The 25000-nt window shown below is 46.3% G+C and overlaps 1 protein-coding gene across 1 annotated transcript in view; it reads right to left on the bottom strand.

Annotated features, from left to right (window-relative positions):
- LOC135539289 (proline-rich protein 5-like) overlaps positions 1-15448 on the bottom strand; it is a 50796-nt gene extending 35348 nt beyond the window's left edge. The window contains 4 exon segments of the mRNA XM_064965116.1: positions 1348-1405; positions 4089-4137; positions 12337-12417; positions 15335-15448. Coding sequence (XP_064821188.1) covers positions 1348-1405; positions 4089-4137; positions 12337-12417; positions 15335-15438 — 292 coding nt within the window. The 5' untranslated portion in view covers positions 15439-15448.
- Between the last annotated feature and the right edge of the window lie 9552 nt (positions 15449-25000).

Raw genomic sequence — 25000 nt, forward strand, 5'->3', positions numbered from 1 at the left:
CCCCCTCCCTCACACATCAACACCCCCCTCTCACACATCAACACCCCCTCCCTCACACATCAACACCCCCTCCCTCACACATCAACACCCCCTCCCTCACACATCAACACCCCCTCCCTCACACATCAACACCCCCTCCCTCACACACTGAGATCTGAGACCTGCTTGTGGCAGAGGGAATCCGGAGAGAGATTTAGTTATCAGTTAGCTGTTTCTGAGCAGTGCTGCCAAATGGCACAGTGGTGTGGGCTGCTGGGTCACGGGGGTGGGGACAGCTGGGTCACGGGGGTGGGGACGGCTGGGTCACGGGGGTGGGGACAGCTGGGTCACGGGGGTGGGGACAGCTGGGTCACGGTGGCAGGGGACGGCTGGGTCACGGGGGTGGGGACGGCTGGGTCACGGCTGGAGCAGAGGGCTACTGGGTTCAACCATCTGAAGAGGACAAGTCATTTTGAAAGGGTTCTATTGTAAGAAGCTGACTGACACCAGACGAGGAACCGAAAAGAGGCAGTAAAGGGAGGGAGGAAGGATAGGAGGGTGAGGGACGAGGCCTGGTTCAACTTCTTCACAACAATGTCAAATCTCCCATCTGGTTGTGGTCTGAGGTCTGTGACGTTAGTAACACTTCCTGTCTGGTCGCCATGACAATAGCACTTCAGCAGAAATAAGCTGTGTACTTGATGTCAGGGTCAGGTGGTTTGAGCATCTTCACCACTTGACAATACCTCAACAGAGACGATAATGGGACACAATAGGCTACATTATGACCAACCAGTACTTCAAACACAGTACTGTGACAGTACTTCAAGCAATGCTATGACAGTACTTCAAACAGTACTACAACAGTACTTCAAGCAATGCTACGACAGTACTTCAAACAGTACTACGACAGTACTTCAAGCAATGCTACGACAGTACTTCAAACAGTACTACGACAGTACTTCAAGCAATGCTACGACAGTACTTCAAACAGTACTACGACAGTACTTCAAGCAATGCTATGACAGTACTTCAAACAGTACTGTGACAGTACTTCAAGCAATGCTATGACAGTACTTCAAACAGTACTACAACAGTACTTCAAGCAATGCTACGACAGTACTTCAAACAGTACTACGACAGTACTTCAAGCAATGCTACGACAGTACTTCAAACAGTACTGCGACAGTACTTCAAACAGTACTACGACAGTACTTCGAACAGTACTACGACAGTACTTCAAACAGTACTACGACAGTACTTCAAACAGTACTACAAAAGTACTTCAAGCAGTACTATGACAGTACTACGACAGTACTTCAAACAGTACTACATCTTTATTGTATTAGTAAGTAATATGATTCATACCTTCATAGAAACGCATTTTGTCCCTCAGTATCACCATTCCCTTTGTCAGCAGCTGATTCTGCAGAGGAAAGAAAACAAGGATTCACATTCTACGACCAGAACTTTTAAAAATATATTAAGAGTAATGTTAGTAATATCAAAGTAATGTTAATATCAGAGTAATGTTAAAATCAGAGTAATGCTGTTACTATCAGAGTAATGTTGGTACTATCAGAGTAATGTTACTATCAGAGTAATGTTAGTAATATCAGAGTAATGTTAATATCAGAGTAATGCTGTTACTATCAGAGTAATGTTGGTACTATCAGAGTAATGTTACTATCAGAGTAATGTTAGTAATATCAGAGCAATGTTAATATCAGAGTAATGTCACTATCAGAGTAATGTTAACATCAGCGTAATGTTAACATCAGAGTAATGTCAGTAATACCAGAGTAATGTCAGTAATACCAGAGTAATGGTGTTAATATCAGAGTAATGTTGTTAATATCAGAGTAATGTTAATATCAGAGTAATGTTAGTACTATCAGAGTAATGTTAGTAATATCAGAGTAATGCTAGTAACATCAGAGTAATGTTAATATCAGAGTAATGTTAGTAATATCAGAGTAATGCTAGTAACATCAGAGTAATGTTAATATCATAGCAATGTTAGTAATATCAGAGTAATGCTAGTAACATCAGAGTAATGTTAATATCAGAGTAATGTTAATGTCAGAGTAATGCTAGTAATATCAGAGTGATGTTAGTAATATAGTAATGTTAATATCAGAGTAATGTTAGTAACATCAGAGTAATGTTACTATCAGAGTAATGTTAATATCATAGTAATGTTAATAGCAGAGTAATGTTAATAACAGAGTAATGTTAGTGATATCAGAGTAATGTTAGTAACATCAGAGTAATGTTAATATCAGAGTAATGCTACTATCAGAGTAATGTTAGCAATATCAGAGTAATGTTAATATCAGAGTAATGTTAATATCAGAGTAATGTTAATATCAGAGTAATGTTAGTAATATCAGAGCAATGTTAGTAATATCAGAGTAATGTTAGTAATATCAGAGTAATGCTAGTAACATCCGAGTAATGTTAGTAATATCAGAGTAATGTTAGTAATATCAGAGTAATGTTAGTAATATCAGAGTAATGCTAGTAACACCAGAGGAATGTTAGTAATATCAGAGTAATGTTAGTAACATCAGAGTAATGTAATATCAGAGTAATGTTAATATCAGAGTAATGTTAGTAACATCAGAGTAATGTTAGTAATATCAGAGTAATGTTAATATCAGAGTAATGTTAGTAATATCAGAGTAATGTTAGTAATATCAGAGTAATGTTAGTAATATCAGAGTAATGCTAATATCAGAGTAATGTTAATATCAGAGTAATGTTAGTAACATCAGAGTAATGTTACTATCAGAGTAATGTTAGTAATATCAGAGTAATGTTAGTAATATCAGAGTAATGCTAATATCAGAGTAATGTTAGTACTATCAGAGTAATGTTAGTAATAGAGTAATGTTAATATCAGAGTAATGTTATTATCAGAGTCATGTTAGTAACAGAGTAATGTTACTATCAGAGTAATGTTAGTAATATCAGAGTAATGTTAATATCAGAGTAACGTTAGTAATATCAGAGTAATGCTAATATCAGAGTAATGTTAGTAATATCAGAGTAATGCTAGTAATATCAGAGTAATGTTAGTAATATCAGAGTAATGTTAATATCAGAGTAATGCTAATATCAGAGTAATGTTAGTAATATCAGAGTAATGCCAATATCAGAGTAATGTTAGTAATATCAGAGTAATGCTAATATCAGAGTAATGTTAGTAATATCAGAGTAATGCTAATATCAGAGTAATGTTAGTAATATCAGAGTAGTGTTAGTAATATCAGAGTAATGCTAATATCAGAGTAATGTTAGTAATATCAGAGTAATGTTAGTAATATCAGAGTAATTCTAATATCAGAGTAATGTTAGTACTATCAGAGTAATGTTAGTAATATCAGAGTAATGTTAGTAATAGAGTAATGTCAATATCAGAGTAATGTTACTATCAGAGTAATGTTAGCAATATCAGAGTAATGTTAATATCAGAGTAATGTTAGTACTATCAGAGTAATGTTAGTAATATCAGAGTAATGTTAATATCAGAGTAATGTTAGTAATATCAGAGTAATGCTAATATCAGAGTAATGTTAGTAATATCAGAGTAATGTTCGTAACCGGCGTAATGTTAATACCAGAGTAATGTTAATACCAGAGTAATGTTAATATCAGAGTAATGTTAATACCAGAGTAATGTTAATACCAGAGTAATGTTAGTAATATCAGAGTAATGTTGGTAATATCAGAGTAATGTTAATACCAGAGTAATGTTAGTAACATCAGAGTAATGCTGTAATGTTAGTAATATCAAAGTAATGTTAATATCAGAGTAATGTTAATACCAGAGTAATGTTAATACCAGAGTAATGTTAGTAACATCAGAGTAATGTTAATATCAGAGTAATGTTAATACCAGAGTAATGTTAATACCAGAGTAATGTTAGTAACATCAGAGTAATGTTAATATCAGAGTAATGTTAATACCAGAGTAATGTTAATATCAGAGTAATGTTAATACCAGAGTAATGTTAATACCAGAGTAATGTTAATACCAGAGTAATGTTAGTAATATCAGAGTAACGTTAATATCAGTGCTGAGGTGCAGAGAGACAGTCCCTTACCTGGAGGTATTCAGTGAAGAAAGAGCCCAGCTCCGTCTTCAGTAGTTGCCTAGAAGAAAACAGCAGATTAACATTCTGAACTGGGTGGACACAGAAGTAGAGGCGAGACACACTATGCCACATTGTTCTCCTTCTCTTTCAACACCTTCCTCACCCGTCTCACTGCCTCTCTCTCTTTCCTCACCCTTCTCACTGCCTCTCTCTCTTTCCTCACCCTTCTCACTGCCTCTCTCTCTTTCCTCACCCTTCTCACTGCCTCTCTCTCTTCCCTCACCCTTCTCACTGCCTCTCTCTCTTCCCTCACTGCCTCTCTTCCCTCACCCTTCTCACTGCCTCTCTCTCTTCCCTCACCCTTCTCACTTCCCTCACCCTTCTCACTGCCTCTCTCTATTTCCTCACCCTTCTCACTGCCTCTCTCTATTTCCTCACCCTTCTCACTGCCTCTCTCTATTTCCTCACCCTTCTCACTGCCTCTCTCTATTTCCTCACCCTTCTCACTGCCTCTCTCTCTTCCCTCACCCTTCTCACTGCCTCTCTCTATTTCCTCACCCTTCTCACTGCCTCTCTCTATTTCCTCACCCTTCTCACTGCCTCTCTCTATTTCCTCACCCTTCTCACTGCCTCTCTCTCTTTCCTCACCCTTCTCACTGCCTCTCTCTTCCCTCACCCTTCTCACTGCCTCTCTCTCTTTCCTCACCCTTCTCACTGCCTCTCTCTCTTTCCTCACCCTTCTCACTGCCTCTCTCTCTTCCCTCACCCTTCTCACTGCCTCTCTCTCTTCCCTCACCCTTCTCACTGCCTCTCTCTCTTTCCTCACCCTTCTCACTGCCTCTCTCTCTTTCCTCACCCTTCTCACTGCCTCTCTTCCCTCACCCTTCCCACCCTCATGCCACCACCACGTCACTCCTCTGTGCCCTTTCCAACCCCTAAGCCCACTCGCTCAGCCCAGCGACAACACCAACACCTTACTTGCTCTATGAACACTGTGTGGTACCCAACTTATTAAAAGTTTGGGAAATGGAGGAGGTATTGGTCAAAGCCAAGGCATATCTACACACTGAGTTTACAAAACATTAAGAACATCTGCTCTTTCCAGAACAGACTGACCAGGTGAATCCAGGTGAAAGATATGATCCCTTATTGATGTCACCTGTTAAATCCACTTCAATCCGTGTAGATGGAGGGGAGGAGACAGGTTAAAGAAGGAGTTTTAAGCCTTGAGACATGGACTGTGTGTGTCATTCGGAGGGTGAATGGGCAAGACAAAAGGTTGAAGTGCCTTTGAAGGGGGTCTGGTAGTAGGTGCCAGGAGCACCGGTTTGAGTCACGCTCCTTCAGTTTCTAGTGACACAGCTGTGGGAAGCATTGGAGTCAACATGAGTCAGCCTCCCTGTGGAACGCTTTCCACACCTTGTAGAGTCCACGCCACAATGAATTGAATGCTGTTCTGAGGGCAAAAAGGGAGTGCAATGCAATATTAGGAAAGTGTTCTTAATGTTTTGTACAGTGTAGATTCCTAAACAGGTCCTGTGGCAGTGGTGGGAAAAGCACCTAATTATCATCCTGGAGTAAAGGTGACGATACCTTAATAGAAAATGACTCAAGTAAAAGTGAACTTCACCCAGGGGCGGCAGGGTAGCCTAGTGGGGCGGCAGGGCAGCCTAGTGGGGCGGCAGGGCAGCCTAGTGGGGCGGCAGGGTAGCCTAGTGGGGCGGCAGGGCAGCCTAGTGGGGCGGCAGGGTAGCCTAGTGGGGCGGCAGGGTAGCCTAGTGGGGCGGCAGGGTAGCCTAGTGGGGCGGCAGGGTAGCCTAGTGGGGCGGCAGGGCAGCCTAGTGGGGCGGCAGGGTAGCCTAGTGGGGCGGCAGGGTAGCCTAGTGGGGCGGCAGGGTAGCCTAGTGGGGCGGCAGGGTAGCCTAGTGGGGCGGCAGGGTAGCCTAGTGGGGCGGCAGGGTAGCCTAGTGGGGCGGCAGGGCAGCCTAGTGGGGCGGCAGGGTAGCCAGTGGGGCGGCAGGGTAGCCTAGTGGGGCGGCAGGGCAGCCTAGTGGGGCGGCAGGGCAGCCTAGTGGGGCGGCAGGGCAGCCTAGTGGGGCGGCAGGGTAGCCTAGTGGGGCGGCAGGGTAGCCTAGTGGGGCGGCAGGGTAGCCTAGTGGGGGCGGCAGGGCAGCCTAGTGGGGCGGCAGGGCAGCCTAGTGGGGCGGCAGGGTAGCCTAGTGGGGCGGCAGGGTAGCCTAGTGGGGCGGCAGGGTAGCCTAGTGGGGCGGCAGGGTAGCCTAGTGGGGCGGCAGGGTAGCCTAGTGGGGCGGCAGGGTAGCCTAGTGGGGCGGCAGGGTAGCCAGTGGGGCGGCAGGGTAGCCTAGTGGGGCGGCAGGGTAGCCTAGTGGGGCGGCAGGGTAGCCTAGTGGGGCGGCAGGGTAGCCTAGTGGGGCGGCAGGGTAGCCTAGTGGGGCGGCAGGGTAGCCTAGTGGGGGGGCGGCAGGGTAGCCTAGTGGGGCGGCAGGGTAGCCTAGTGGGGCGGCAGGGTAGCCTAGTGGGGCGGCAGGGTAGCCTAGTGGGGCGGCAGGGTAGCCTAGTGGGGCGGCAGGGTAGCCTAGTGGGGCGGCAGGGCAGCCTAGTGGGGCGGCAGGGTAGCCTAGTGGGGCGGCAGGGCAGCCTAGTGGGGCGGCAGGGTAGCCTAGTGGTTAGAGAGTTGGACTAGTAACCGGAAGGTTGCAAGTTCAAACCCCCGAGCTCACAAGGTACAAATCTGTCATTCTGCCCCTGAACAGGGAGTTAAACCCACTGTTCCTAGGCCGTCATTGAAAATAAGAATTTGTTCTTAACTGACTTGCCTAGTTAAATAAAGGTTAAATAATATAAAAACATGAGTAAAAGTCTACAAGTATTTGTTTTTTATCAAAAGTAAATGTATTTGCTAAAATATACTTAAGCTTCAAAAGTAAAAGTATAAATCATTTCAAATCCCTGATATTAAGCAAACCAGACAGCACCATAATTATTATTATTTTAAATGTACGGATAGCCAGAGGCACACTCCAAAACTCAGACATCATTTACAAATGAGGCATGTGTGTTTATTGAGTCCATCAGATCAGAGGCAGTAGGGATGAACAGGGATGTTCTCTTGATAAGTGTGTAAATTGGACCATGTTCCTGTCCTGCTAAGCATTAAAAATGTAACGAGTACTTTGGGTGGCAGGGAAAATGTATGGAGTAAAAAGTACATTATTTGCTTTAGGAATGTAGTGAAGTAAAAGTTGTCATAAATATAAATAGTGAAGTGCAGATACCTCAACAATGACGTAAGTAGTACTTTCAAGTATTTTTTACTTAGGTACTTTACACCGCTGTCCTGTGGTAGACTGGAGAGGAAGACAGGTGCTTCCTTTTTCACATCCCGGAACGAGAAATTCACAGGGGTCATCATAACCACACAGGAAATGACCCATCATGTCTTGTACAGCAGCAACGGACTGACAGAGTTTCTCAGCTGACTGGAAGACAGGGTATAGAGTCATGTCCAACAGCCTAGTTACTCAGCTGACTGGAAGACAGCGTATAGAGTCATGTCCAACAGCCTAGTGACTCAGCTGACTGGAAGACAGGGTATAGAGTCATGTCCAACAGCCTAGTTACTCAGCTGACTGGAAGACAGGGTATAGAGTCATGTCCAACAGCCTAGTGACTCAGCTGACTGGAAGACAGGGTATAGAGTCATGTCCAACAGCCTAGTGACTCAGCTGACTGGAAGACAGGGTATAGAGTCATGTCCAACAGCCTAGTGACTCAGCTGACTGGAAGACAGGGTATAGAGTCATGTCCAACAGCCTAGTGACTCAGCTGACTGGAAGACAGCGTATAGAGTCATGTCCAACAGCTTAGTGACTCAGCTGACTGGAAGACAGCGTATAGAGTCATGTCCAACAGCCTAGTGACTCAGCTGACTGGAAGATAGGGTATAGAGTCATGTCCAACAGCATAGTGACTCAGCTGACTGGAAGACAGCGTATAGAGTCATGTCCAACAGCCTAGTGACTCAGCTGACTGGAAGACAGCGTATAGAGTCATGTCCCCAAGCTGCCCTTTGTTCTACCTGTCAAACAGCAGGCTGTGTGTGTTACTGTGTTTTGTCAGGTAGCTCCAGATTCAGGAAACGAGAGAGCTGTGTCCACACCATTACAAGCCTGTCTAAGTACTGTAGCACTGTGGTACGTATCCTGGAAACAGTAGAATGTCTGTTGTTGTTGAGTTGAATCATTTCTACTCCAGTAATCGGCGGGGCTGACCACATGTCCCCAAGCCATCACGTTGTATTGAGTCTGTAGATTGTGGTGTCCAATACAAACACTACATTCAGAAATGTAACACACACACACACACACACACACACACACACACACACACACACACACACACACACACACACACACACACACAGGATTGGGCCTGATGAGAAATAAGCCATGCGATGGAAACAGTCTCATCATGTTGAAGCAGAGAGTCATGTGTAATAAGACTATGGCGAATTGACAACATCATGGCATTATAGTCTGAAGTCCAACCATAACCCTGGGCTCTGTCTAATGCAAGGAACAACCCCTTACACGCGCATCAGAGTGAATGTGAAGGTGTGTGTGTGTGTGCTTACTTGCCTGCTTGCTTACGTGCCTGTCTGACGCTTGGCTGTATGTTTGAACATGTCTATTGGTACCCTTCCCCAGATCTGTGCCTCGACACAATCCTGTCTCTGAACTCTATGGACAATTCCGTCAACCTCATGGCTTGGTTTTGACATCTGTGAGACCTTATATAGACAGGTGTGTGTCTTTCCAAATCATGTCCAATCAATTGAATTTACCACAGGTGGACTCCAATCAAGTTGTAGAAACATCTCAAGGAAGATCAATGGGAACAGGATGCACCTGAGCTCAATTTCAAGTCTCATAGCAAAGGGTCTGAATACTTATGTAAATACATTTGGTATCGTTTTTTTATTTTTAATACATTTGCAAACATTTCTACAAACCTGTTTTCGCTTTTGTCATTATGGGCTAATGTTTATTTAATCCATTTTAGAATAAGGCTGTAATGTAACAAAGTCTGGAAGAATTCAAGGCTTCTGGATAATACCCCGAATGCACTGTATGGGGGGAAGAGAGAGAGAGAGAGAGAGAGAGAGAGAGAGAGAGAACGAGAGAGAGAGAGAGAGAACGAGAGAGAGAGAGAGAGAACGAGAGTATGAGAGAGAGAGACACAGAGACAGAGAGAGAACGAGAGAGAGAGAGAGAGAACGAGAGTATGAGAGAGAACGAGAGAGAGAGAGAGAGCGAGAGAGAACGAGAGTATGAGAGAGAGAGAGAGAGAGAGAGAGAGAGAGAGAGAGAGAGAACGAGAGAGAGAGAAAGAGAGAGAAAGAGAGGGAGAAAGAGAGAGAGGCAGAAACCCCAATTTGCATCTTATCCTGCAGTCTTACCAACTTGACTTCTTCAAGCACAGAGTTGTGTGTGAATGTGTCAACATTTTACTCAACGATTCAACCATTAGGAACATGTTCTAAGTGGTGAAAAATGGCCCACTACATGTCACTGAGTGGCAATTCTACTGAGCACTGAAACACTACGCAGGTTCTATGAACACCAGCCATTTGTGTTTGTGGGTTTGCCGTGTTATTGTGTGCGTATGTGGGGAGTGGGTGTATGACTGTATAACAGGTATATCGTGTTTCTATTCCACTCTGGCAACACATTCTCACATTTACACCTTCAACCTCAAACCACAGTTAAAACCAGGCAGAATGCTTTGGCCCGTTAAAATGAATCCTCTGAGCCTGATGTACAAAGAGCTGCTCATGGATATAGAAAGATAACACTAGCTAGCACCACCACCAAGTCAAACCATTTGAAATACGCTATTCAATATTGCTCTTCACAGATCTCACTTTCTGGTCATTTCTACTGTGTTTACCAGGAAGGTGAAACAGGTGAAACTCTGTCTACTGTGTTGTTTTACGAACAGCAGGGTCATTCTTACAACTGTGGTTATTAGAGTTGTGAGGAGAGATGAGAAAGTGTGTGACTGGCAGAGGCAGAGAGAGAAACAAAGAGAGAAACAGAGAGAGAAACAGAGAGAGAAACAGAGAGAGAAACAGAGAGAGAGAGAAACAGAGAGAGAAACAGAGAGAGAGAGAAACGGAGAGAGAGAGAAACAGAGAGAGAGAGAAACAGAGAGAGAGAGAGACAGAGAGAGAGAAACAGAGAGAGAGAGAGACAGAGAGAGAGAAACAGAGAGAGAAACAGAGAGAGAGAGAAACAGAGAGAGAGAAACAGAGAGAGAGAGAAACAGAGAGAGAGAGAAACAGAGAGAGAGAAACAGAGAGAGACAGAGAGAGAGGGACAGAAACAGAGAGATACAGAAACAGAGAGAGAGAGAAACAGAGAGAGAAACAGAGAGAGAGACAGAGAGAGAGAGAAACCGAGAGAGAGAGACAGAAACAGAGAGAGAAACAGAGAGAGAGAGAAACAGAGAGAGAAACAGAGAGAGAGAAACAGAGAGAGAGAAACAGAGAGAGCAACAGAGAGAGCAACAGAGAGAGAGAGAAACAGAGAGAGAGAGAAACAGAGAGAGAGAGAAACAGAGAGAGAGAGAAACAGAGAGAGAGAGAAACAGAGAGAGAAACAACTTCCACAAAGCTGTGAACGATCTGAGAGACAAGGCAAGAAGGGCATTCTATGCCATCAAAAGGAACATAAATTTCAACATACCAATTAGGATTTGGCTAAAAATACTTGAATCAGTCATAGAGCCCATTGCCCTTTATGGTTGTGAGGTCTGGGGTCCGCTCACCAACCAAGACTTTACAAAATGGGACAAACACCAAATTGAGACTCTGCACGCAGAATTCTGCAAAAATATCCTCTGTGTACAACGTAGAACACCAAATAATGCATGCAGAGCAGAATTAGGCCGATACCCACTAATTATCAAAATCCAGAAAAGAGCTGTTAAATTCTATAACCACCTAAAAGGAAGCGATTCCCAAACCTTCCACAACAAAGCCATCACCTACAGAGAGATGAACCTGGAGAAGAGTCCCCTAAGCAAGCTGGTCCTGGGGCTCTGTTCACAAACACACCCTACAGAGCCCCATGACAGCAGCACAATTAGACCCAACCAAATCATGAGAAAACAAAAAGATAATTACTTGACACATTGGAAAGAATTAACAAAAAAACAGAGCAAACTAGAATGCTATTTGGCCCTACACAGAGAGTACACAGTGGCAGAATACCTGACCACTGTGACTGACCCAAAATTAAGGAAAGCTTTGACTATGTACAGACTCAGCGAGCATAGCCTTGCTATTGAGAAAGGCCGCCGTAGGCAGACATGGCTCTCAAGAGAAGACAGGCTATGTGCTCACTGCCCACAACATGAGGTGGAAACTGAGCTGCACTTCCTAACCTCCTGCCCAATGTATGACCATATTAGAGAGACATATTTCCCTCAGATTACACAGATCCACAAAGAATTCGAAAACAAATCCAATTTTGAAAAACTCCCATATCTACTGGGTGAAATTCCACAGTGTGCCATCAGAGCAGCAAGATTTGTGACCTGTTGCCACGAGAAAAGGGCAACCAGTGAGGAACAAACACCATTGTAAATACAACCCATATCTATGCTTATTTATTTTATCTTGTGTCCTTTACCATTTGTACATTGTAAAAACACTGTATATATATATATAATATGACATTTGTAATGTCTTTATTGTTTTGAAACTTCTGTATGTGTGATGTTTACTGTTAATTTTTATTGTTTACCTTATTTGCTTTGGCAATGTTAACACATGTTTCCCATGCCAATAAAGCCCCTTAAATTGAATTAAATTGAAATTGAATTGAAACAGAGAGAGAGAAACAGAGAGCAACAGAGAGAGAAACAGAGAGAGAGAAACACAGAGAGAGAGAGAGAGACAGAAACAGAGAGAGAAACAGAGAGAGAGAGAAACAGAGACAGAGAGAGAAACAGAGAGAGAGAGAGAGTGAAACAGAGAGAGAGAGAGAGAAACAGAAACAGAGAGAGAAACAGAAACAGAGAGAGAGAGAGAGAGAAACAGAGAGAGAGAGTAACAGAGAGAGAGAGAAACAGAGAGAGAGAAAAAAAGAGAAAAACAGAGAGAGAGAGAGAGAGAGAGAGAGAGACAGAGAGCAATAGAAGTGTAGAGGTCAGAGGTTATACAGTATGTCACCTGACTCCCTCATTGAGGATGTAGAGGTCATTCTCTCCCAGGTCTTTCCTCTGGAACACAGCTATCACAGCATTGTGGATGCTGCAGGAACACACACACACACACACACACACACACACACACACACACACACACACACACACACACACACACACACACACACACACACACACACACACACAACGGGAGACAGTGTTAGAGTACAGCAGGGGAGAAAGCAGCTGCAGCAAACAAACAAACAATAGAGAGATGATCAGAACGTACAGTCCAATTATCACTCACACAGTAGTTTCACATACCCACAGCCATCCATCCATTCATCCATCCATCCATCCACACAGTCATCCATCCATTCACACAGCCATCCATCATCCATCTAGCCATCCATCCATCCACCCAGCCATCTATCCATCCACACAGCCATCCATCATCCATCTAGCCATCCATCCATAAACACAGCCATCCATCCATCCATCCATCCATCCACACAGCCATCCATCCATAAACACAGCCATCCATCCATCCATCCATCCACACAGCCATCCATCTATCCATCCACACAGCCATCCATCATCCACATAGCCATCCATCCATCCATCCATCTACATTGCCATCCATCCATCCATCCATCTCTCCATCCATCTATCTACATAGCCTTCCATCCATCCATCCATCCATCTACATAGCCTCTACATGTACTGTAAGAGTGCTGTAAGCGTGCTGTAAGCGTGCTGTAAACGTGCTGTAAATGTACTGTAAGAGTGCTGTAAGCGTGCTGTAAACGTTCTGTAAACGTGCTGTAAATGTGCTGTAAATGTACTGTAAGAGTGCTGTAAGCGTGCTGTAAACGTGCTGTAAACGTGCTGTAAATGTACTGTAAGAGTGCTGTAAGCGTGCTGTAAACGTGCTGTAAACGTGCTGTAAACGTGCTGTAAATGTACTGTAAGAGTGCTGTAAGCGTGCTGTAAACGTGCTGTAAATGTACTGTAAGAGTGCTGTAAACGTGCTGTAAACGTGCTGTAAATGTACTGTAAGAGTGCTGTAAGCGTGCTGTAAACGTGCTGTAAATGTGCTGTAAACGTGCTGTAAACGTGCTGTAAATGTACTGTAAGAGTGCTGTAAGCGTGCTGTGAACGTGCTGTAAACGTGCTGTAAATGTACTGTAAGAGTGCTGTAAGCGTGCTGTAAACGTTCTGTAAACGTGCTGTAAACGTGCTGTAAATGTACTGTAAGAGTGCTGTAAGCGTGCTGTAAATGTACTGTAAGCGTGCTGTAAACGTGCTGTAAATGTACTGTAAGAGTGCTGTAAGCGTGTTGTAAACGTGCTGTAAATGTACTGTAAGAGTGCTGTAAGCGTGCTAGTATATCTGACGTGACAAGTAGAAGTCTTGTTAGTTATTCAGAGTTCTCTGCTCAGTTATATAGAGGTCATCACGTAGCACACTGATCCAGGTCTGCAACACAGTCTGTAAGTCACTGAGGAATGAATGACCTTTCTGATTTGGGAAGCGGCTTCATGAGACGAGGAATAGTAATGGCAGTAATGCTTATTCAGTGTGACATTCTCAAGGAAATCCCAGAGAGAGATGTGTAGATCCCAGAGTACAGGACAGGGACATAGACAGAGCTGTGTAGATCTCAGAGTACAGGAGTGGGACATAGACAGAGCTGTGTAGATCTTAGAGAACAGGGACATAGACAGAGCTGTGTAGATCCCAGAGTACAGGACAGGGACATAGACAGAGCTGTGTAGATCTCAGAGTACAGGACTGGGACATAGACAGAGCTGTGTAGATCTCAGAGTACAGGACAATGACATAGACAGAGCTGTGTAGATCTCAGAGTACAGGAGTGGGACATAGACAGAGCTGTGTAAATCTCAGAGGACAGGACAGGGACATAGACAGAGCTGTGTAGATCTCAGAGGACAGGACAGGGACATAGACAGAGATGTGTAGATCTCAGAGGACAGGGACATAGACAGAGCTGTGTAGATCTCAGAGGACAGGACAGGGACATAGACAGAGCTGTGTAGATCTCAGAGGACAGGACAGGGACTTAGACAGAGCTGTGTAGATCTCAGAGTACAGGACAGGGACATAGACAGAGCTGTGTAGATCTCAGAGGACAGGACAGGGACAGAGCTGTGTAGATCTCAGAGTACAGGACAGGGACAGAGCTGTGTAGATCTCAGAGGACAGGACAGGGACATAGATAGAGCTGTGTAGATCTCAGAGGACAGGACAGGGACATGGACAGAGCTGTGTAGATCTCAGAGGACAGGACAGAGATAGAGCTGTGTAGATCTCAGAGTACAGGACAGGGACAGAGCTGTGTAGATCTCAGAGGACAGGACAGAGACATAGACAGAGCTGTGTAGATCTCAGAGTACAGGACAGGTACAGAGCTGTGTAGATCTCAGAGGACAGGACAGGGACATAGACAGAGCTGTGTAGATCTCAGAGGACAGGACAGGGACATGGACAGAGCTGTGTAGATCTCAGAGGACAGGACAGAGATAGAGCTGTGTAGATCTCAGAGTACAGGACAGGGACAGAGCTGTGTAGATCTCAGAGGACAGGACAGAGACATAGACAGAGCTGTGTAGATCTCAGAGTACAGGACAGGTACAGAGCTGTGTAGATCTCAGAGGACAGGACAGGGACATAGACAGAGCTGTGTAGATCTCAGAGGACAGGACAGGGACATGGACAGAGCTGTGTAGATCTCAGAGGACAGGACAGAGATAGAGCTGTGTAGATCTCAGAGTACAGGACAGGGACAGAGCTGTGTAGATCTCAGAGGACAGGACAGAGACATAGACAGAGCTGTGTAGATCTCAGAGGACAGGACAGTAAGTTCAGTACCTCCTGTTCACTGAGCATGGTGACACACACACACACACACACACACACACACACACACACACACACACACACACACACACACACACACACACACACACACACACACACACACACAGTCTCGACTACAGTACCTGTTCCAGGTGGCGTTAGCCCCAGCTTTTCTCTGCTGTGTCCCTCTCTCCTCCAACGCTGCCTTGTCACTCTTCCCCAGGTCACTGAGGCTGGGGGAACTCATCAACTTCAACCTATGGAGAGTCCTCATGGTCAGAACACAACTCAAGACACACAGAGAGAGAGAGAGAGAGAGAGAGAGAGAGAGAGCTCAGTGCTCTCAGGCTCTCAGACTACAGGAAGAACTACGCTTACAGAGAGAGAGAGGAAGAGGAAGAGAGAGGGAGAGGAAGAGAGATAAGGCAGGGGGAAGAGAGAGAGAAAAGTTGCACGCAATAGAGAGAGAGAGAGAGAGAGAGAGAGAGAGAGAGAGAGAGAGAGAGAGGAGGCGTCCCTCCAGCAAGATGCAGTATACCACCACTCTCCTTACATCTCTCTCTCCTCCCTCTCCTCCTTTCTCGCTCTCTCTCTCTGCACTGCTCTTCAGGCAGGGAGGCAGTCTGTCTCTGATTGGCAGAGAGGCAGTCAGTCTCTGATGGGCAGGGAAGCAGTCTGTCTCTGATTGGCAGGGAAGCAGTCTGTCTCTGATTGGCAGGGAAGCAGTCTGTCTCTGATTGGCAGGGAAGCAGTCTGTCTCTGATTGGCAGGGAAGCAGTCTGTCTCTGATTGGCAGGGAAGCAGTCTGTCTCTGATTGGCAGGGAAGCAGTCTGTCTCTGATTGGCAGGGAGTTGCCGTGTGACCCTGCTGGTTATTATAGTGTTTTGTAGACAAACCAACTCCTCTCTCCTGCTGCTGTGCAGTGAATATCCCTCCTCTGTTTCTGTTCCTCTCTCTTTCTCATACATATAGACATGTTGAAATCACACACACACACACACACACACACACACACACACACACACACACACACACACACACACACACACACACACACACACTTCCTCTTTCCAATTAAAATCAGCTCTTTCACACACACACACACACACACACACACACACACACATTAAACACACACACACACACACACACACACACACACTTCCTCTTTCCAATTAAAACACACACACACACACACACACACACACACACACACACACACACACACACACACACACACACACACACACACACACCTGTCTACTGTCCTGTTCCTCTGTGTTGGGGTAACTGGACACATTAGCTAACTAGAGAGGACAGGAAACTCTCATTAACCTTTGTCTGTTCCCCCTCTCTCAAAGCACCTCTGTTAGAGGTCTCCTCCTCTCAAAGCACCTCTGTTAGAGGTCTCCTCCTCTCAAAGCACCTCTGTTAGAGGTCTCCTCCTCTCAAAGCACCTCTGTTAGAGGTCTCCTCCTCTCAAAGCACCTCTGTTAGAGGTCTCCTCCTCTCAAAGCACCTCTGTTAGAGGTCTCCTCCTCTCAAAGCACCTCTGTTAGAGGTCTCCACCTCACACCTCTGTTCCTCTGTTAGAGGTCTCCTCCTCTCAAAGCACCTCTGTTAGAGGTCTCCTCCTCTCACTGTCCTGTTCCTCTGTGTTAGAGGTCTCCTCCTCTCACTGTCCTGTTCCTCTGTGTTAGAGGTCTCCTCCTCTCACTGTCCTGTTCCTCTGTGTTAGAGGTCTCCTCCTCTCACTGTCCTGTTCCTCTGTGTTAGAGGTCTCCTCCTCTCACTGTCCTGTTCCTCTGTGTTAGAGGTCTCCTCCTCTCAAAGCACCTCTGTTAGAGGTCTCCTCCTCTCACTGTCCTGTTCCTCTGTGTTAGAGGTCTCCTCCTCTCAAAGCACCTCTGTTAGAGGTCTCCTCCTCTCAAAGCACTGTCTCCTCTGCACCTCTGTTAGAGGTCTCCTCCTCTCAAAGCACCTCTGTTAGAGGTCTCCTCCTCTCAAAGCACCTCTGTTAGAGGTCTCCTCCTCTCAAAGCACCTCTGTTAGAGGTCTCCTCCTCTCAAAGCACCTCTGTTAGAGGTCTCCTCCTCTCAGCACCTCTGTTAGAGGTCCTCCTCTCAAAGCACCTCTGTTAGAGGTCTCCTCCTCTCAAAGCACCTCTGCTAGAGGTCTCCTCCTCTCAAAGCACCTCTGTTAGAGGTCTCCACCTCTCACTGCCCTGTTCCTCTGTATTAGAGGTCTCCTCCTCTCACTGTCCTGTTCCTCTGTGTTAGAGGTCTCCTCCTCTCACTGTCCTGTTCCTCTGTGTTAGAGGTCTCCTCCTCTCACTGTCCTGTTCCTCTGTGTTAGAGGTCTCCTCCTCTCACTACCCTGTTCCTCTGTGTTAGAGGTCTCCTCCTCTCACTGCCCTGTTCCTCTGTTAGAGGTCTCCTCCTCTCACTGCCCTGTTCCTCTGTTAGAGGTCTCCTCCTCTCACTGTCCTGTTCCTCTGTGTTAGAGAGGTCTCCTCCTCTCACTGTCCTGTTCCTCTGTATTTGAGAGGTCTCCTCCTCTCACTGTCCTGTTCCTCTGTGTTAGAGGTCTCCTCCTCTCATTGCCCTGTTCCTCTGTGTTAGAGGTCTCCTCCTCTCACTGTCCTGTTCCTCTGTGTTAGAGGTCTCCTCCTCTCACTGCCCTGTTCCTCTGTGTTAGAGGTCTCCTCCTCTCACTGCCCTGTTCCTCTGTGTTAGAGGTCTCCTCCTCTCACTGCCCTGTTCCTCTGTGTTAGAGGTCTCCTCCTCTCACTGTCCTGTTCCTCTGTGTTAGAGGTCTCCTCCTCTCACTGCCCTGTTCCTCTGTGTTAGAGAGGTCTCCTCCTCTCACTGTCCTGTTCCTCTATGTTAGAGGTCTCCTCCTCTCACTGCCCTGTTCCTCTGTGTTAGAGGTCTCCTCCTCTCACTGTCCTGTTCCTCTGTGTTAGAGAGGTCTCCTCCTCTCACTGCCCTGTTCCTCTGTATTAGAGAGGTCTCCTCCTCTCACTACCCTGTTCCTCTGTATTAGAGAGGCCTCCTCCTCTCACTGCCCTGTTCCTCTGTGTTAGAGGTCTCCTCCTCTCACTGTCCTGTTCCTCTGTGTTAGAGGTCTCCTCCTCTCACTGCCCTGTTCCTCTGTTAGAGGTCTCCTCCTCTCACTGTCCTGTTCCTCTGTGTTAGAGAGGTCTCCTCCTCTCACTGCCCTGTTCCTCTGTATTAGAGAGGTCTCCTCCTCTCACTGTCCTGTTCCTCTGTTAGAGGTCTCCTCCTCTCACTGTCCTGTTCCTCTGTGTTAGAGAGGTCTCCTCCTCTCACTGTCCTGTTCCTCTGTGTTAGAGAGGTCTCCTCCTCTCACTGTCCTGTTCCTCTGTGTTAGAGAGGTCTCCTCCTCTCACTGCCCTGTTCCTCTGTGTTAGAGGTCTCCTCCTCTCACTGTCCTGTTCCTCTGTATTAGAGGTCTCCTCCTCTCACTGTCCTGTTCCTCTGTGTTAGAGGTCTCCTCCTCTCACTGCCCTGTTCCTCTGTGTTAGAGAGGTCTCCTCCTCTCACTGTCCTGTTCCTCTGTGTTAGAGAGGTCTCCTCCTCTCACTACCCTGTTCCTCTGTTAGAGGTCTCCACCTCTCACTGCCCTGTTCCTCTGTGTTAGAGAGGTCTCCTCCTCTCACTACCCTGTTCCTCTGTGTTAGAGGTCTCCTCCTCTCACTGTCCTGTTCCTCTGTGTTAGAGGTCTCCTCCTCTCACTGTCCTGTTCCTCTGTGTTAGAGGTCTCCTCCTCTCACTGCCCTGTTCCTCTGTGTTAGAGGTCTCCTCCTCTCACTGTCCTGTTCCTCTGTGTTAGAGGTCTCCTCCTCTCACTGCCCTGTTCCTCTGTGTTAGAGGTCTCCTCCTCTCACTGTCCTGTTCCTCTGTGTTAGAGGTCTCCTCCTCTCACTGTCCTGTTCCTCTGTGTTAGAGGTCTCCTCCTCTCACTGTCCTGTTCCTCTGTATTAGAGGTCTCCTCCTCTCACTGTCCTGTTCCTCTGTATTAGAGGTCTCCTCCTCTCACTACCCTGTTCCTCTGTTAGAGGTCTCCACCTCTCACTGCCCTGTTCCTCTGTGTTAGAGAGGTCTCCTCCTCTCACTACCCTGTTCCTCTGTTAGAGGTCTCCTCCTCTCACTGTCCTGTTCCTCTGTGTTAGAGGTCTCCTCCTCTCACTGTCCTGTTCCTCTGTGTTAGAGAGGTCTCCTCCTCTCACTGTCCTGTTCCTCTGTGTTAGAGGTCTCCTCCTCTCACTGTCCTGTTCCTCTGTGTTAGAGAGGTCTCCTCCTCTCACTGTCCTGTTCCTCTGTGTTAGAGGTCTCCTCCTCTCACTGCCCTGTTCCTCTGTGTTAGAGGTCTCCTCCTCTCACTGTCCTGTTCCTCTGTGTTTTAGAGGTCTCCTCCTCTCACTGTCCTGTTCCTCTGTGTTAGAGGTCTCCTCCTCTCACTGCCCTGTTCCTCTGTGTTAGAGGTCTCCTCCTCTCACTGTCCTGTTCCTCTGTGTTAGAGGTCTCCTCCTCTCACTGCCCTGTTCCTCTGTGTTAGAGGTCTCCTCCTCTCACTGTCCTGTTCCTCTGTGTTAGAGGTCTCCTCCTCTCACTACCCTGTTCCTCTGTGTTAGAGGTCTCCTCCTCACTGCCCTGTTCCTCTGTGTTAGAGAGGTCTCCTCCTCTCACTGTCCTGTTCCTCTGTGTTAGAGAGGTCTCCTCCTCTCACTGTCCTGTTCCTCTGTGTTAGAGGTCTCCTCCTCTCACTGTCCTGTTCCTCTGTGTTAGAGGTCTCCTCCTCTCACTGTCCTGTTCCTCTGTGTTAGAGGTCTCCTCCTCTCACTGCCCTGTTCCTCTGTATTAGAGGTCTCCTCCTCTCACTGTCCTGTTCCTCTGTGTTAGAGGTCTCCTCCTCTCACTGCCCTGTTCCTCTGTGTTAGAGGTCTCCTCCTCTCACTGTCCTGTTCCTCTGTGTTAGAGGTCTCCTCCTCTCACTGCCCTGTTCCTCTGTGTTAGAGGTCTCCTCCTCTCACTGTCCTGTTCCTCTGTGTTAGAGGTCTCCTCCTCTCACTGTCCTGTTCCTCTGTGTTAGAGAGGTCTCCTCCTCTCACTGCCCTGTTCCTCTGTTAGAGAGGTCTCCTCCTCTCACTGTCCTGTTCCTCTGTGTTAGAGGTCTCCTCCTCTCACTGCCCTGTTCCTCTGTGTTAGAGGTCTCCTCCTCTCACTGCCCTGTTCCTCTGTGTTAGAGAGGTCTCCTCCTCTCACTGTCCTGTTCCTCTGTGTTAGAGGTCTCCTCCTCTCACTGTCCTGTTCCTCTGTGTTAGAGGTCTCCTCCTCTCACTGTCCTGTTCCTCTGTGTTAGAGAGGTCTCCTCCTCTCACTGTCCTGTTCCTCTGTGTTAGAGGTCTCCTCCTCTCACTGTCCTGTTCCTCTGTGTTAGAGGTCTCCTCCTCTCACTGTCCTGTTCCTCTGTGTTAGAGGTCTCCTCCTCTCACTGTCCTGTTCCTCTGTGTTAGAGGTCTCCTCCTCTCACTGTCCTGTTCCTCTGTGTTAGAGGTCTCCTCCTCTCACTGCCCTGTTCCTCTGTATTAGAGGTCTCCTCCTCTCACTGTCCTGTTCCTCTGTGTTAGAGGTCTCCTCCTCTCACTGCCCTGTTCCTCTGTGTTAGAGAGGTCTCCTCCTCTCACTGCCCTGACAGGCAGGAACAATGGCGACAACCACAAATGGCAAGACTTCACAGCCCAGAGTGGGATGACTGTACACTACTGACCAACTACTGAGTGACTGACTGTACACTACTGTCCAACTACGGAGTGACTGACTGTACACTACTGACCAACTACTGAGTGACTGACTGTACACTACTGACCAACTACTGAGTGACTGACTGTACACTACTGTCCAACTACTGAGTGACTGACTGTACACTACTGACCAACTACTGAGTGACTGACTGTACACTACTGACCAACTACTGAGTGACTGACTGTACACTACTGACCAACTACTGAGTGACTGACTGTACACTACTGACCAACTACTGAGTGACTGACTGTACACTACTGACCAACTACTGAGTGACTGACTGTACACTACTGACCAACTACGGAGTGACTGACTGTACACTACTGACCAACTACGGAGTGACTGACTGTACACTACTGACCAACTACTGAGTGACTGACTGTACACTACTGACCAACTACGGAGTGACTGACTGTACACTACTGACCAACTACGGAGTGACTGACTGTACACTACTGACCAACTACGGAGTGACTGACTGTACACTACTGACCAACTACTGAGTGACTGACTGTACACTACTGACCAACTACTGAGTGACTGACTGTACACTACTGACCAACTACTGAGTGACTGACTGACTACTGACCAACTACTGAGTGACTGACTGTACACTACTGACCTACGGAGTGACTGACTGTACACTACTGGACCAACTACGGAGTGACTGACTGTACACTACTGACCAACTACTGAGTGACTGACTGTACACTACTGACCAACTACGGAGTGACTGACTACTGTACACTACTGACCAACTACGGAGTGACTGACTGTACACTACTGACGGAGTGACTGACTGTACACTACTGACCAACTACGGAGTGACTGACTAACACAAGTTGATACTCATACTGTGAATGAACTGGTGTCACGGAGATTTAAAGTCACTCAAAAGCCTACAGTCATAAACCCATCAATCAATAGACCACAAGACTGTGTAAATCTAACAGGAACTACTAGAACATAATCACTAGAAACAGCACTTACTCCAGTAAATAGATTGGTACATAGTATCCCCACTCCATGATGCAGCATTGATGTAGGACAGAGGTGAAGACAAACTACAGCCATCCAGACAGGACAGGGTTAAGTTTCACACTCCTCCCTCCCCCCCCTCCTCTCCCCTCCTCTCACCTCCTTCTCTCTCCCCTCCTCCCCTCCTCTAACCTCATTCTCTCTCCCCCTCCTCCTCTCTATCCCCTCTCTCTCCTCTCCTCTCTCCCCTCCTCCCTCCCCTCTCTCCCCTCCCCCTCCCCCTCCTCCCCTCCTCCTCCTCTCCCCCCCTTCCCCCCCTCCTCCCCTCCTCTCCTCCTCTAACCTCATTCTCTCCCCCTCCTCCTCTCTATCCCCCTCTCTCCCCTCTCCTCCTCCTCTCTCCCCTCCCCTCCTCTCTCCCCTCCTCCTCTCCCCTCCTCCTCTCCCCTCCCCTCCAGACTGCACCAGCCAAACTAAGCCCTGTGAGGGCCAGTGAGTACCAGCTAACGATATACAAAGGATCTATTCAGCCCAGCCTGACGAAAGGGGAACGTTTTAAAGGTGACAAGCATATTTACTCTCCCTCTGTGTTCAGGAGAAGAGAGAGAGTGTGTGTGTGTGTGTGTGTGTGTGTGTGTGTGTGTGTGTGTGTGTGTGTGTGTGTGTGTGTGTGTGTGTGTGTGTGTGTGTGTGTGTGTGTGTGTGTGTGTGTGTGTGTGCGTGTGTCTGTGTGCGTGTGTCTGTGTGCATGTGTCTGTGTGTCTGTGTGTGTCTGTGTGTGTGTGTGTGTGTCTGTGTGTTTGTTTGCCTGCATGCGGGCTAGATGCTAAGCATGCTGGGAGCTCTTTGAGGGTGCTCAGGGCTTTTTCCATTGGCCCTCCTCTCCTCCTCACCAGGGTCCCGTTCACCAACAGGATATGTTCTCAAACAGGAAATTAAAACGAGTGTCCTTACATAGAAGTAGAGGTTAAAGTGTAGCTACAGCTGCTTCTCTCACCCTGCACTGTTTATGACAACACTACAAGGCTATTTTTATTCTATAGAACTGACCCTGCATCTGTGAAACCTGTAGCATGTGGATACATTATTAACAAAACGTCAGGTAGCCTGCTACCTCCTGTCAAAAAAAAAGTCTAAATACTATCTCCTGTTTTGTACACGAGAGACGCAACCCATCTGGGCCGGTGTCGCCAGGACTCAGTTCTCCTCGGACCAGAACAGTCTCGAGTTTCAGACGGTCCAACATTCCTGCGTTTCCCACCGTCTGTATGACTCTGAGGAGATCATTAATAACCTCTTGAAGCTAGGGGGCACTATTTTTATGTTTGGAAAAATAACATTCCCAAAGTAAACGGCCTATTTCTCAGGACCAGATGCTAGAATATGCATATAATTGACAGGTTAGGATAGAAAACACTCTAAAGTTTCCAAAACTGTCAAAATATTGTCTGTGAGTATAACAGAAATCCTGAGATAAATCAAACCAGGAAGTGGCTTCTATTTTGAAAACTCCATGTTCCATAGCCTCCCATTGCTCCATTTAAAGGGATATCAACCAGATTAATTTTCCTATAGCTTCCTCAAGGTGTCAACAGTCTTCAGACATAGTTTCAGGCTTTTATTTTGAAAAATGAGCCAGAACGATAACATTGCGTCAATTGGTCATATGAGTTTTGCTCGAGCAAAAGAGTTTGGATAGGTATTGCTTTTCCCTCTCCTACTGTGAAAGACATTTGCGGTTGATATTTTATCAATTATATGTTTTTTTAACAACCTGAGGATTGATTATAAAAAACGTTTGACATGTTTCTGTGGACATTATTGATATTATTTGGAATTTGTCTCGGTTGTCGTGAGTTTTCTGTGGACTTCTGAACATAATGCGCCAAACAAACGGAGGTATTTTGGATATAAAAATAATCTTTATGGAACAAAAGGAACATTTGTTGTGTAACTGGGAGTCTCGTGAGTGAAAACATCCGAAGATCATCAAAGGTAAATTATTAATTTGATTGCTTTTCTGAATTTCGTGACCAAGCTACCTGATGCTAAGTGTACTTAATGTTTTGTCATGCGATCGATAAACTTACACAAACGCTTGGATTGCTTTCGCTGTAAAGCATCATTTCAAAATCTGAGACGACAGGTGGATTAACAAAACGCTAAGCTTTTTGTTTTGCAATATTGCACTTGTGATTTCATGAATATGAATATTTTTAGTAATATTATTTGACTGAGGCACTATGCTATTCAGCGGTTGCTGATGACAATTATCCCCTTAAGGGATGGGTAGCGTCATGAATTAACATTACCAACCTCAGCCTCCAAGACACACACACACACACACACAGACACCATGACGCTTCCGTCCCTCCCGCTGTCCTGGACGAGCGCCTGGAATGTGGTCTCATTTGAAATGTAATCAGGGAGACTTGTGTTTACGTCTTGGACTCTGACGGCGATTACAGATCATTTATCTTACTAATCGATGTATTTGTGTTGAATACGAGCCCTGTCCTGGACGAGCCCCTGGCTGTAGACCAACATCACCCATTAACCTGGTTAAGAATGTCTGTTTCTCTATGATGTCACTACTCCAACTCTTTGAACCACACGCACACACACACACACACACACACACACACACACACACACACACACACACACACACACACACACACACACACACACACACACACACACACACACACACACACACACACACACACACACACACACACACACACCTCAGTTGTTATGTTTAATATAAAGGCAGTTGAGAAGCTGACGAAGTATCCCTGACTCAACACATTCTCTGTAATGTGATTTAGTGGTGCTGGGTAAAACCTCACTGCTGTCTACACACCAGCTATACAGGGACACACCTGACATAGTTACAGGCCCTTCAGCCTTCAAACATTACCATCTGACATTTATGAAGTTCTTATTTGTCCCGGAAACTTCCCTTGGAGAGAGGGAAGGAGAAAGATAGGGCGAGAGTA

Source organism: Oncorhynchus masou, unplaced genomic scaffold (assembly GCF_036934945.1).
Source record: "Oncorhynchus masou masou isolate Uvic2021 unplaced genomic scaffold, UVic_Omas_1.1 unplaced_scaffold_850, whole genome shotgun sequence".
In the NCBI taxonomy this organism is placed as follows: Eukaryota; Metazoa; Chordata; class Actinopteri; order Salmoniformes; family Salmonidae; genus Oncorhynchus; species Oncorhynchus masou.